The sequence below is a fragment of the Sclerotinia sclerotiorum genome, genomic scaffold, assembly GCF_000146945.2.
Source record: "Sclerotinia sclerotiorum 1980 UF-70 scaffold_4 genomic scaffold, whole genome shotgun sequence".
Taxonomy (NCBI): Eukaryota; Fungi; Ascomycota; class Leotiomycetes; order Helotiales; family Sclerotiniaceae; genus Sclerotinia; species Sclerotinia sclerotiorum.
In genome coordinates this window covers 1,985,156-1,998,273 of record NW_001820832.1, presented here as the reverse complement: position 1 = coordinate 1,998,273, position 13,118 = coordinate 1,985,156, and the positions used below count along the sequence as shown (strand labels likewise).

At 42.0% G+C, this 13,118-nt stretch overlaps 2 protein-coding genes across 2 annotated transcripts; both read left to right on the top strand.

Moving 5' to 3' along the window:
* Positions 1 to 3,244: 3,244 nt before the first annotated feature.
* SS1G_03853 (predicted protein) lies at positions 3,245 to 3,337 on the top strand (the record flags this gene model as incomplete). The annotated part of the gene is made up of 1 exon (XM_001595714.1): positions 3,245 to 3,337. One exon carries the CDS (start codon positions 3,245 to 3,247, stop codon positions 3,335 to 3,337), a length of 93 nt encoding a protein of 30 aa, XP_001595764.1.
* A 3,811-nt stretch (positions 3,338 to 7,148) lies between these two features.
* SS1G_03852 (hypothetical protein) lies at positions 7,149 to 11,157 on the top strand (the record flags this gene model as incomplete). The annotated part of the gene is made up of 2 exons (XM_001595713.1): positions 7,149 to 10,044; positions 10,091 to 11,157. 2 exons carry the CDS (start codon positions 7,149 to 7,151, stop codon positions 11,155 to 11,157), a joined length of 3,963 nt encoding a protein of 1,320 aa, XP_001595763.1.
* Between the last annotated feature and the right edge of the window lie 1,961 nt (positions 11,158 to 13,118).

Below are 13,118 nucleotides of genomic sequence, written 5' to 3'. Positions count from 1 at the left end.
TACCTTGAGCGTCATGTGCGGGGATCGCGTAAGTATCCTGATAGGTGACGGTAGCAGGCGTATGAGTGGTCATAGGATGAGTGGACAGAAGTGGTCGTAACACACATCTCATTCAGGAGAGCTTGGGCGTTGTTCAAACGAGATCAGATTTCATCGAGTTAATGTGGGATCTGCGTCACTTTAGTATCACAGCGCACGCACTGTCAGAAAACATGTGCCTTGGAGCTTCTGGAGATTAGGATCCAAAAGGATCCAAGGGAGCATGAATATCTATATATTCAATATGGATTTCCTTTGTATAGAGCTTGGTGCTCAAGATCAATCATTTAGTATACTCTACTATTAGTTACAAATTGCATATCATTATTGCCCTTACTTTAAGTCCCTGCTTGACGCCTAGTTATAAACCACCTCAAGAGCCTAGAGCACTTCAACGTGATCTAGACGGCAAACCTCGTTACACTAGCATTTTCCCCTCGGAGGAAACTTCCTCTTCACCTTCATATCTTTAAAGGTATATAGAATATTCCTCAAAATTACTTGGCACCGAACATAAATTCAGGTATACACATATATACATACATTCAAATACAAGTATGGTACATACTACACATACAAATACTACCTACCTAGTAGTCCACATATACACCCACACACCCATACATAATATAATTACCAGAAAAATAAATAAATTGGTGGATGTAATTTAAGTTACATACAGTATCACAGCCGCTTTCTTTCTTTCCCCTGGTGAGTGGCGCTGGTGGAGAATATCCATCCATTCATCCATCCATCCATCCATTCATCCATCTGTATGACAGGACAGGACAGGGCGAACGGGAGTTGGATTGGGATTATATTATCGTGCAGCACGGACATGGTTACTCAAACGGTTATCCTATCCTATCCTCAATTTCGGAGCAGGATTTTTATTGGTGTTTGGTGTTTGTATTTTGATGGGAGGTAGGTAGGTAGGTAGATACGGAGGAGGAAGAAAACTAGCTAGCTAGCTAGCTAGCTTTGAAGTTTGAGTTTTGAGGTTTGAGGAAGGAAGGAGGGGACTTCGTTGTTTGTTAGGTAGGGTAGGATAGATAGGAGTAGGAGGGGCGGAAGAGAAGAGAATGGGTGTTGGGTTTCTTTAATCCCGAGGTTGTATTCGAGTCCGCTGTTAAGATTTTATGGTAGATGTTATTATGTATTGTATCTGTCTATCTTTCTGTCTGGTTGGTTGATTGGTTTCTAGAGCGAACCATATATAACATCCTACCATCCTTGAATAAATACCCCCACGGAAAGCAAAGAAAGAATTGATATCACAGGAACGTGATACAAGACAGACGATGAAATATACATAGTACATACGGTAAATACCTAGTCCATACATACATACATACACACCTACATACATGTAAGTGAGTGGATACTCTGTAACGTCATACAAAACACCTGGCAGTTTTGGTATTTAATCAAAAGTGTACGGGATCTATATGTACGAGGTATGCAGAGAAACCTTATAGATGGAACGAGGTGATTTGATGGATGGAAGAAAGATAATACCTAGTATCCATCCATCCATCCATCCATCCATTCATTCTTCTCCCCAGCATTTCCCTCCCAAGGCTAATTAAGAAAACTCTCTACTCAGAAAATGAACGCAACAGTGCAACTTACTTGATGATTCTTCTCGGATCTCCTTTCCTCGTGTCGATGATTTATTGGTGTATGAAGGGAGATACCTAGGTATGATTGTAGATCTCTGTAGGTACCTGAAGCCAAGATTTACATCTAAATTTGTGATGCCAGACGGGAGAAGTAGAAAGGTGTAGGAGTATCTTGTATTTGGAGTGAGGTACTGACTGTACTCGAGTAGTTCTACAAATGTAGATGTGCTTTGACCTTTTTCTCAAACTGATGTGGTTCGTAGGTTACGAAGAGCGAATTATAGGTCTAGATACTAGACTAGGTACTTCAATTCAAGCATAAGATTGCATTGTCGGTGCACAAATATGGATCTTGATGTGATATGATATGATATGATATGATGATTGATGGATGTTAAGTAAGAATCGAGATAGCAGTAGCTAGCTGGCTAGGTACATGGATTGTTGGGGTGAGAGATATTCATTAGGGTGTTCATTACTCTGTATAGGTATTTATATCATTCATGTTAAGCTAGGTAGGTATCTAGGATGACATAAAGTCTTATCCTAGTGATAATGTTGGCTGTTTTGAATGAACCAATGAAATAACAGAATTTATATTTATGCATGAACTATTAACCTTAGGTATGAAAACTTATCCAAGAAAAAGCACAAGATAAGTTTCATATAAGATTAAATAAATTCTTAAACCTAGGGTTGATATATATTATACAGATACAATTTCTCGATCACAATGGCTCACTACAACATTAGTTATCATACATACCTACTAGCTGAAGTAATCTTATATCTCTTACAACTGCAACCCTATCAATTGATACCTATATCTAATAATTATACTTTGTACTCTGTCTGCATTGCTCTCTACTCCACTCTTAATGCACCTGCACCTGCACCCCGGGGAAACGCATGATTTTAAGCATACCTACCTAGGTACTTACTGCGTACAGGATGCGATGTCCAACATATCACACCATCATTTATGCATTACAGCTGCACGGCCGGGGAAAACAATTTTCATGTTTGTGTCTGATAGTCGTGCGTGCCCTGTGCTGTTTTGTTTATATGATGTGAATGTAAATGTAAATGTAAATGTAAATGGATCTGTGATGTAAATGTAGATGTATCTATGAAAGTTTAAACACGCAGATACTTAGGTACGTATTTGGGTACCAACCTACTTACAGGATAGAAGCTCTTCCGAATATTCCTCAAATGATTCCCAGAGAAAAATAATAAGACTCTTACATTTCAATTTATCTACTACGCGATAGAACACCTGAACCTCTATTTGTAAACTTTGGTACCGTTGTCCGTTGTCACACATTACCATACTACCTATGTGGATTTCAGAAGGAAAGACATAACCTACGTAAGGTAGGTAGGTCGTAAAGTAAAATATTACCAATGGAAGGTTTACCGATAGAAAAGTCTCGAGCTTTTCAGGCTTCTGGAAACGAAATCATCGATGTTGGTGGCGATTCATCAGTATTGAGGACTCCACTGATCCTCTCTATATCCAAAGTATGGTACAAAAATATAGTTCTGGAAAAACCTTGGTCAACCTTATAGAAGTGATCCAAATGTCGCCGTCTAAGATGACGATGAGAGACTCAGAGGAGGAATATCCGGATGCCTTCGGATATTCCGTTGCCCCACGAGTTTTTGTTGGTTGAACTTAGTAACGTTAGTTCGTATCTCCGTATCTACGTGTAAGTTGGAACCCTGAAGCCTGTAAGGTTACGTGATAAATTTTCACCGTTGAGAAATTGGAGAATGATTAAAATTTCGAGTACTTGAGTTCCTACCGGTAGTCGAGACCTTGGATATAATCCGAAGATACCTAGGTACATGGAATGAAAAGAAAGAATGAAAGAATGAATGAATAAAAGAAAGAAAGTCTTCCTCCGAGTCACCCGTCATAACGGATTTATCCCGCACATTAAACCATTCATTAACCATTTGAACCAGTTGATACTTGGCACTACTGGGGACTATTTACAGAGTAAGTAGAACAATTCTAAACTTTCCGGAACGGGCCATTTATTGGAAATGAAAGTTATTTAAAACCAAGACCTATTCGCCTTGGACTGAAGAGGATATAATCTTATAATAAAAAAAGTGCTTTACTATGCCGAGTTTCATAATTTATGATTGTGATCGACATATCAACCGGTTCTCTCTCCTAATGTGTCTTTGGGGTGTGATGTCGACTTGAAGAACTTTCCTTCTATATGCCGGTAAGGTTATTATTTTATATTTTCCCAGTACGCTATAGACGTGTCGATGTTACATTGTACAAATGAAATGCACTCATTGTACGATCTCTGTACTGACTAAGGAAATGAGTTAGAGAGAGAGACATTGTGTGAGTACCGGCGTCGATAGTGTATTAAATAGATGAATGATTTACTCCGTATATTGGGGTGTGGTAGTGGTATTGACTGGTGGATTGATTTCCATTGTCAAGGGTCATCAGGTCTTGGTGCGAAAATCAACAGTTGGAAGTGCTTTCTTTTAAGATTATGCCAAATTGAACCAATCGATTGGGTTTTGCATTGCAATTTAGCTTTGTACGGAGGAGGAGTCACTTATTACTCGACCGTTACATTTAATTAAGCCCATGTCGTCGGATTGCCTCCGGAAGCCTGTTCACTTGTGACTCTGAGAGGTTAATTGAGAGGGTTAAAATAGTTGTTCATTGGCTTATGTTGGAATGATGGGTAGGATGGGTATGATGGTAGATGTGATTTTGCCGGGTATGAAATTATCTCCATTGATCCTCTTCCAATCGATGATGTTGGAGGTTTTGAAGCTTGAAGACTTAGTTTTGGGCACACCTACCCATGTCCACTTGCTTCGTTCCTCTTGTTCCTCGGGACTTGCTAGTATTTCTCGATACCGAATCTTTCCCGCGGATTGTTCAAATAGTCTACGGGGTTAATCCGAATGAAGTCGTGGGCTCTCTCGGGGTAATAGTGATAGTGTAGCGAGTACAATGACTTCGTCGAGCAATTTCCTTATAGTTTTGGCATGGCACTATTCCTATTCATGATGTGATATGTCCTGGCCCCTGACCCCTGATATGGAAAATAAAAATAAAACTTCTCTTAAAGAGTGGAAATATTTAATGGAGTCGTTCATTGTGAGCAGACAAGATGGTGATCAAAGCATCAAAGCGAGTCATCCAGCAACAGATTAATTGTCAATCTTATACGATACCCCTTCAAGCCAAGTATTTAGGGCTTAGGTTTTAGAGGCTTCTACTCTTTTAGACTTTCTGAATGAACATGAGAAGGTGAGAAGGTGAACTGATGATGGGGAACTGCAAACCTAGTGTGAAAAGCATATCGCATATCGCATATCGTACGGTGTATCAAACTACATTAGACTTAGAGTAGTAATTATTTAGTAACTAAACTAGTAACTCAGAGATAATATTTCTACGGCTATACCTTATTAGGACAAAAAAAAAAAAAAAGAACCTGTACATATACATGATTGGTTGACAATGGTTGGTGCTTAGGAACGCTGGTGGAATAAAATTCCCGAAAATGATGCTGGAACCCCTGACTGAACGCCTCACCAAAAGATATCCACCACCTCATTTCCTCAATTTGAATCGCCGCCACTATCCCATGCATACATACTAAACCATATTTATCCATCGCGAATTCTCGCCTGATCCATTTACCTTCTTGACTGACAGTTTTATACCGAAATCCTTGCAGAAGATTTGATCCTACAAAGTCTTTTCATCCTAATCCCAGCCAGTGACCAGTCAAGATCATTCAAGACCATTCAAAGACCGAAGAGCCGGTCAGGTCGAGGGGAAACACGAAAAGATACCCTTAAGATTTGGGTCTAGGTTTACTTCCCTAGTTATGGAGCCCCGATACTTGTATGTGCCTTGGTGGATGGTGCTACCCATGATATGAATATCCACAGGGCACATTCACAGCTAAAGGGTAGAGAGTCCGTGTGTTCTTGAATCTCGTGGATCTTCACTTCCTTTACTTTCACTCTTGCTTCTAGAGAGAGGTATTGTATCTTATACTTTGATTGATATCCGAATCGACCGATCCATACCACGGCAGTACAGTATCGATAGGTCCTTTACCTCCGAACCTCGTGTATCTGTCTGGTTTCAGAGTGGGACAGCTCCAATTGGACCTGGAGGAAAAGAACACTACCGAAAAGACAGCAGCCAGGAGACTTTCCACCATCATCACGTATTTGCTTTTGACGTCGCGCAACCAGATATACGGTGAGTACTTCTTGTACCTTTGTACTCTCCCACAACGATACCGCGAATCCGAGCTCTCAAACAAGATGTTAGAGGAAATGTAGTGGTAGCTTGGAAAACATGCGATTGCCATGAACCAATGCTAATTGATGTCTTTCCTCAGCAAAAGAAGCTCGAGTCGCTCAGGATTTCGACGTCGCCCCTCACCACCCTTCTCGATTTTTGTCTCAAACGCGAGAACCTGGCTTACCTCAAACATTTGAGGCTGAAGTATATTCGACATGAACTACGAGTCGCGGTCATAAATTTCTGTCACAAGCAGTGAAGCAAGGAAAATACTGGACGGAAACATTTGCCATAGAATAACTGCCTTATCAAACTTTTACAAAAACCTATTCTTATGGTTGATCGATGTCTTAAAAAGGTATGTTCCGAGTACCTATCAATTTGGTACATATGAGCCAATTATTATACCTCGGGTCGACTTTCGTTCTCGAAATATATATACTAATGAGTCCATCTTAATTTAGCATCATTATTTGAAAACAATTATACCATTCTTTACTTTTTTCCATTTCATTTCCTATTTTATATATATTCACTCAAGCAAGCTTGGTTTTTGGGTACTACAGAGCAGTCCTCAGGAATCGTCCCCTTTAAGCTTCAAATAGCCTAAAGACCAGGTATCCTGGACCTAGTCAAACATCACATCTAATTGATTTTATCAAAGCAAACCCCCTTTCAATTTGAATTCACAAGGATTCAGATCTTCCCCATACTCTGTACAAAGCCTTCAATATCCTGTGAATATACCCAAGGATTACCCGAGCTTCGCCCAAGTCAAGTGAATCTTCAGAAACACACCATCAAGAAAAAACAAGAAGAAAAAAATCCTTAATGCAGTAATTCACTTAATCAAAGGTGATCTATGGGTGTCGGAGTTCGATTGAATTTGATTCTTTTCTTCTGTCAATAATAGGCAAATTCATCAACAGTCATGATGAAGGACAATGGATGGGAAACCGAGGATGAGCATGTAGCAGCAGCTCAATATCATCTCCCTCCTCCGACGGATACGCCTTACAGGACCCCGGCACCATCTATTCGCTCAAATCGCTCAAGGCACTCTTCAAGACGCTCATCATCACGACAAAAGTCGATATCTCCAGGACCATCTTCTTCACCACCACCGCTACCTTTGGGAGAGAAGCGCATGAGCGGCTCTCTGGATGTAACCAATGATGAAACGTAAGGAGTATGATGGCATTCATGATGTTGCGAAAGCTGACAACATGAGCAGGATTTCTATTCTCGATCCTAGACGATTCACACCAACTTTGCATGCTAATTTGGTTGCCGAAATTTTGACTTTACGTAGGGACCAGGAAGAGAGAATCAAGATCATCGAAAGTTTGGAAGAAGCACTTCATGATACCCGTGGAGAACATGAATCTCTGCAGGATCTTCTCGCCGATAATGCAAAGGAGAATCGGTCGTTGAAGCGTCAGTTGGCCTTACTGGAAGGTGGAACCTCATCTGCTTTATCGGAATTGGCAAAGGAGAGAGATGAAGCCGTCGAAACTACCACGGAGATGCGCCGTCGATTGGAAGCTATTCAGAAGAAACTCAAAAGCCGTGATGAGGATGCCGACCGCGTACAAAATCTCTGGGCCAACGACAAGGACACTTGGGATGAAGAGAGGAGAAAACTAGAAGTAAAGATTCATGTTTCGGAAAACAGGTTGAAGACAGTCTTGGACGAAGTTACCGCCTATGAAGCCAGTCTTCTAAGGACCCAACAACAGGGACCCGATACGGAAGACAGAGACAATGGAACAGAGAGTGATGGTGGTAGTGTGCGGACGATGAGTTTAACCAACAGTATACGCTTCTCGATGCTCAATGGACCCAATGGATACGGAGTCATCAAAGGGAACGGTCTCAGTCTTGCTGATGAATTGGATCTCGATGATGAAACCGATTATGAAGGTGGCCGCGATAGTGTTATGTCATCTCCTGAGAAACATCAACGAACTCAAAGTCGCGAAAGTATCTTATTCCGCACTCACTGCAGGAACCAGAGTGGTGACAGTATGAAGCGACCTGGAAGTATCATAAACCGAGGTACATCGTTACTTAGCCAAACGCTTTTAGAGATGTCAGAAAGAGGTATTTCAGAGAACGATGATATTTTATCTCAACCCAAGTTCCAATACGTCGACACTGGTGTTCAATACACTCCTCCACCATCGCCGAAATTATCTCTAGTGATCGAGACAGTCTCTATTATCGAACCAACAGCGCTAGCCGAGATACAAACCCCGCAAATCCTCGAGAAACAGTCTCCACTTGAAACAACAACTAAAGAATGGGAGGTTGGAGCGAACCAGCGAAGAAAGCGTGTGTATACAAATCCTCCCTTGGTCATAGAACCTCACAAAGATTCCCCCATGGTATCTGCAGCATCACAAACTGTGGACGAGCCTCTTAGCCCCCCAAGAACACCAGTCTCTCCAACCAGAGCTCCACCACAACCACCTTCTAGATTCACGCCTATCGAAGAGAAAATTGAGACGACTTCCACTTCCACACAAACAGACACTCAAATCGAAACCCCCAACACATCGCCAACATCACCAAAGCGTATCCCACCTCCCATACCTATTCCATCGATTCAACTGCACCCACCTTCCTCAGCCCCAGCAACTCCTCGTGAGTCATTGTTGCCACAACTTTCCAAAGATGTAGGCTGTCAAGTTGCAATTTCAAAGCCTATATCAACAAGATCCATGGCTGTACAAACAGAAGAAATTAGGGTAGCCCAACGGTTGATGTCTCTTCCACCTCATCTTCACCCATCTATAATATCGTCCGGCCCTCCATCACCCGAGATAAGACTTGAAGGCCTTCAATTCTCACCAATTCCGGACACTCTTCCTCCCAAGAACCCGCGTCGCCAAAGCAGCCAACGAAGCATAACAACGCTTCCATCCTCGCCGCCTGCAATGGAGATCAAAGATGCCTACCCAGGTAATAATGATGATGGACCTCTGGCGAAAGATAGAGGTCATATTAGAAGACCTCATCGCATCAGCAGTCTTTTTGCAGGCTTTGATGGTGCAAGTTCTGATGAGGCTGATGAATTTGGCGATGGTGATATTAGCGATAATGACTTCAGGACAGCACTTTCTGCGCCTAAACCAACTAAGAAGGATGCTAAGAAAGTTTCACAAGTTTCAAAATCACTTCCTCAAAAAACGGAAATTCCTGATATCTTGGCCATTAAGAATCGCACTAGCGAAGAAAATGAAGCCGATGATCATTTCGATGAAGAAGCATTAGAATTGCCTCCAGGGACATCCGCCAAAGCCGCTCGGACTCTTGGTCAAGCTCTACCTATTGTGTCAATGGCGAAGCCAGCTCAAATGCATCGTGCAGCTCTTATCCAAAGTGGTGTTAAGGCTCATCGAGCTCGACCTGGCAGTTCCGGATTGTCCGAAGAGGTCGCACCTCCATTTCCAATACCTACCAGAGCTAGCTCTCGAAGAACTGGAATTGCTTCGAGCGCCCCGAGCGATGTTACTAGAACCCCCAGCAATGGACGAGGATCAAAACTTCATCGTGCAGGTAGTGTTGGCCGAGCAGGCAGTGTTAGAAAAGTTCGATCCACAGCTGCTGTGAATAGAAGTAGACGTATTGCGCGACGTTCTGAAAGCAGATCACCGCCTATGTCACCAACTCTAGAACCTGAAAGCCCTGGCTTGCCACCACTTCCCAGCAACGATCTTACTACTCCACGATTCTCAAAGGATAACGGCAGCAGTCGTTACAGAACGCATAGACATCAATTGTCGACAACAAATACTGCTGGATCATCGGCGGTTACTGATAGTCAAACTACTAACCAAGCCACAAGTGTCGTGGATGCTATTGCACAGACGATGGTTGGAGAGTGGATGTTTAAGTACGTTAGAAGACGCAAGTCCTTCGGAGTTTCTGATCAAGATGGAGACAATGCGACTAATGGTGCTCGTCACAAACGTTGGGTTTGGTTGGCACCCTATGAACGGGCTGTCATGTGGAGTAGTAAACAACCCACGTCTGGATCCGCACTGCTGGGCAAAACCGGAAGGAAATGTAAGTTATGTAAACATGCTTCTTCTAACCATACTAATTTTAACAGTAACAATTCAATCCGTCCTGGATGTTAAAGACGACAATCCACCACCAAAGGGATCTAGTGGGGTTTTCAATCGTTCAATTCTGATTCTTACTCCGGCACGCGCTCTCAAGTTCACTGCTGTTTCACGAGAACGACATTATCTCTGGCTTACTGCCCTATCCTTCCTTGCACATTCATCGCAGGCCGTGCCTGATGTTATTGCACCTAATTCTGCTGCAACACTTTCTACCAAAGCTCCTCCGCTACCCGACTTCCAAAAGCCTAGTCGTATGCAAAAGACTCACAAAATACGAGATTCGATCAAGGTCGCGAAGGGAAAGAGTTCATTCAATCGTAGCAGCTCTGCCAGAACTTTTTCAACTTCTCAGCAAACAGATACAACTACTAGCGTTCGCGATAATGAATCGTTTTACACAAATTCACACTCAGTACGCTCGGAACCCGCGGAAGCACCATTCGTCCCTCGATTTTCCGAAAGAGGAATGGGTGGCCATGGCAGGAAGCGCAGTAATACCGGCTCGCATATTCCGCCTCCTTTATCTTTCCGAGGTTTCAGTGGTAGTCATGTACCTACCCACAGTACCGCAGGAATGAGTGATAGAACAGTAGATTCTTCGGAGAACCAAAGCTCTTACCATTCTCAGCATTCTTCGGTAGCAGGTTACAATGGACCTAGTAGTCGTTCATCTATTCGTACATCTGATGCTAGTGCACGTCCAGGAGTTGTTGTTAATAACTTCTTCGATGCAGTAGGAACTGTGCGAATGGAAGCTTTTATTTCTCCATTAGGTGTTACGAGATTTGACGATTTTCCCGATGAACAAGATGAGATGGATATGATGAGTCTGCAGCGTCGACGCAGCAGAGATGGAAGGAGGAGGAGTAGAAATAAGGAATCTTTTGGTGTCAGTCGAAGTGGATTTGGTGGATTCGGCGGAAGAGCAATAGAGGATTGGTATAGTGGAAGTAGAACTGCCGGGGAGGAAGAATATGGTCATCGTGACTTTGAGGAGAGATCGGATAAATTTGGAAGAGATTCTAGGGAGGATCCTTTCACAAATTTTTGATCTCACTTCACGCGCATACAAAACACAACTATTAGGTTGTATGATATTACATATACATTCATTACATTTTCTTGAGTCTGGTATGGTATGGGTTGGGATTGGTCTGGTGGTTATTGGATGGTGGGTGGGCAGGGAGGAATTTCACAAAGCTTAGCATGGGGAAATGCTAGCTGGGATCTTAGGGAAGGAATGGAGGATAGGAGGGTCATTTCTTATCTCAAGAAGTGGAAATATGAGGCTCGCGCCGACAAAACAGAAACCATCTCGATGGATATCGATGGAAAGTTCTTACCGTTAATGTTTTTGTATATTCTACAATATCCTGCAAGCCAGCAAGCATGTTTCTTTTTTCATTTTTGTCCTTTCTTTCTGTCGATCTTTAGCTTTCTTGTACTTAGCTACTTTTTCCTTGGTTATTTTTTCTCTTTTTGAGATTTCTTTGATAAAGTAGGCGATAGGCCTTTTTTTTGGATATCCTCTTCGCTCGGTGTTGGAGTGGAAGGATGATCGGATACCCCTTTTTCTTGACGCTCGTTTTTTTTTCCAGCTATTTTACTCTACGGGCTGTTTACAGCACTTTTTGTTTTATTCTAAAAGCTTGGCGGAGGGTGAAGGATGAAGGGTGGATGCTTGGTTTGAGGAGGGAGGTGAGGATGAGGGAGGTGAGGATGAGGAGAGAAAGGTAGAGGGGATTGTTAGATAAGAGGGAAGGAATGGTGATGTTAAGAGATGGGAGGAAAATAGATGGATAGGTGCATAGATGCATGGATGGTTGGTTGGATAGATGGATACAAAATGGTATCGTGAGAGTCTAAATAGAGTAAAGTAAATAAAATATACATTCTCTACATACATGTATGTATATGAATCTTATTCTATCATGTGAAATGTATATACTGATTTCGTGAGTTTTATATGTAAGATTATCATCCAAAAAATTAGTTTCTTATTTAATGTATATGTTAAAGTGAATGGTTCCTGCGTAGCACGTGCACAGGGCACTAGTCCTATTAGGACTAGATTGAGAAGCTCTCTGTAAGAGAGCTTCGCACTTCCGTAGAACTTAGAAGAGAGATTAACCTACTAGACCAATATTACCTCAGTTCTGCCCTATCAGCTTCCCACTATTCCCTGTGTGAGGTCATTCCTTTTAACAATTTTTATAGATTTTTAAGTGTTTTTCTTTGTTCAAGAAAGAATCAATCTAATCCTATTAAGGTATAAAAATTTATAATATAAACCGTCACGGTCTAATGAACATCTAAGATCTTATAATTCTTTGTTAAGATTTTATCATTTCTGATATAGATTATTGAGATAGGATATTCTATTTAACAAGCGGGTCTATTTTCAATCAATAGATTGCCTACCGATGCATCACTCCACCATATTCCTCCCTTCCAACACATAACGTCGCCCTCAGCTCGCAGCTCACTTCTATACATCACCAAATCCACCAATCTCCCCCAAGTCCCATATCCCTCCCTCGCCATCCAGCCCACAAAAAACCCACTCCCCTTCCCTCTGAATATACTCGCTTCACGAACTAGTACTGGCGATCAACTATTCGAAAAATAGCCGGGCCCTCTATGTAATACAGTAGGTTTTGCACAGATGTATAATTGCCACAAAAGTCGTACCTAATGCCCACCAGGCGCTTTCCTTCTTTTTTCACTGGCCGTAGAAATGGTCGGTGTCTTGACAGATGCGGCAATATTCCCAAACAAACCCTGAGGATCCAAACTAAAAAATTGTTGATTATTTTGCTGATTATCGTACAGATGCTGGGTCCAGTAATATGTCGCTAATGTAGTTATGTAAAAAGGTCTTTGCTGGAAAGGAGACATTACCTACATCAAATTCGCTAAATTATGCTAATACTACCTTGATTGATTGTAGGTGTATCGAGGGTGTGTTACAAGTATGCCGCAGCCTGTATTTTCCCGAGTACAGCACCAGCA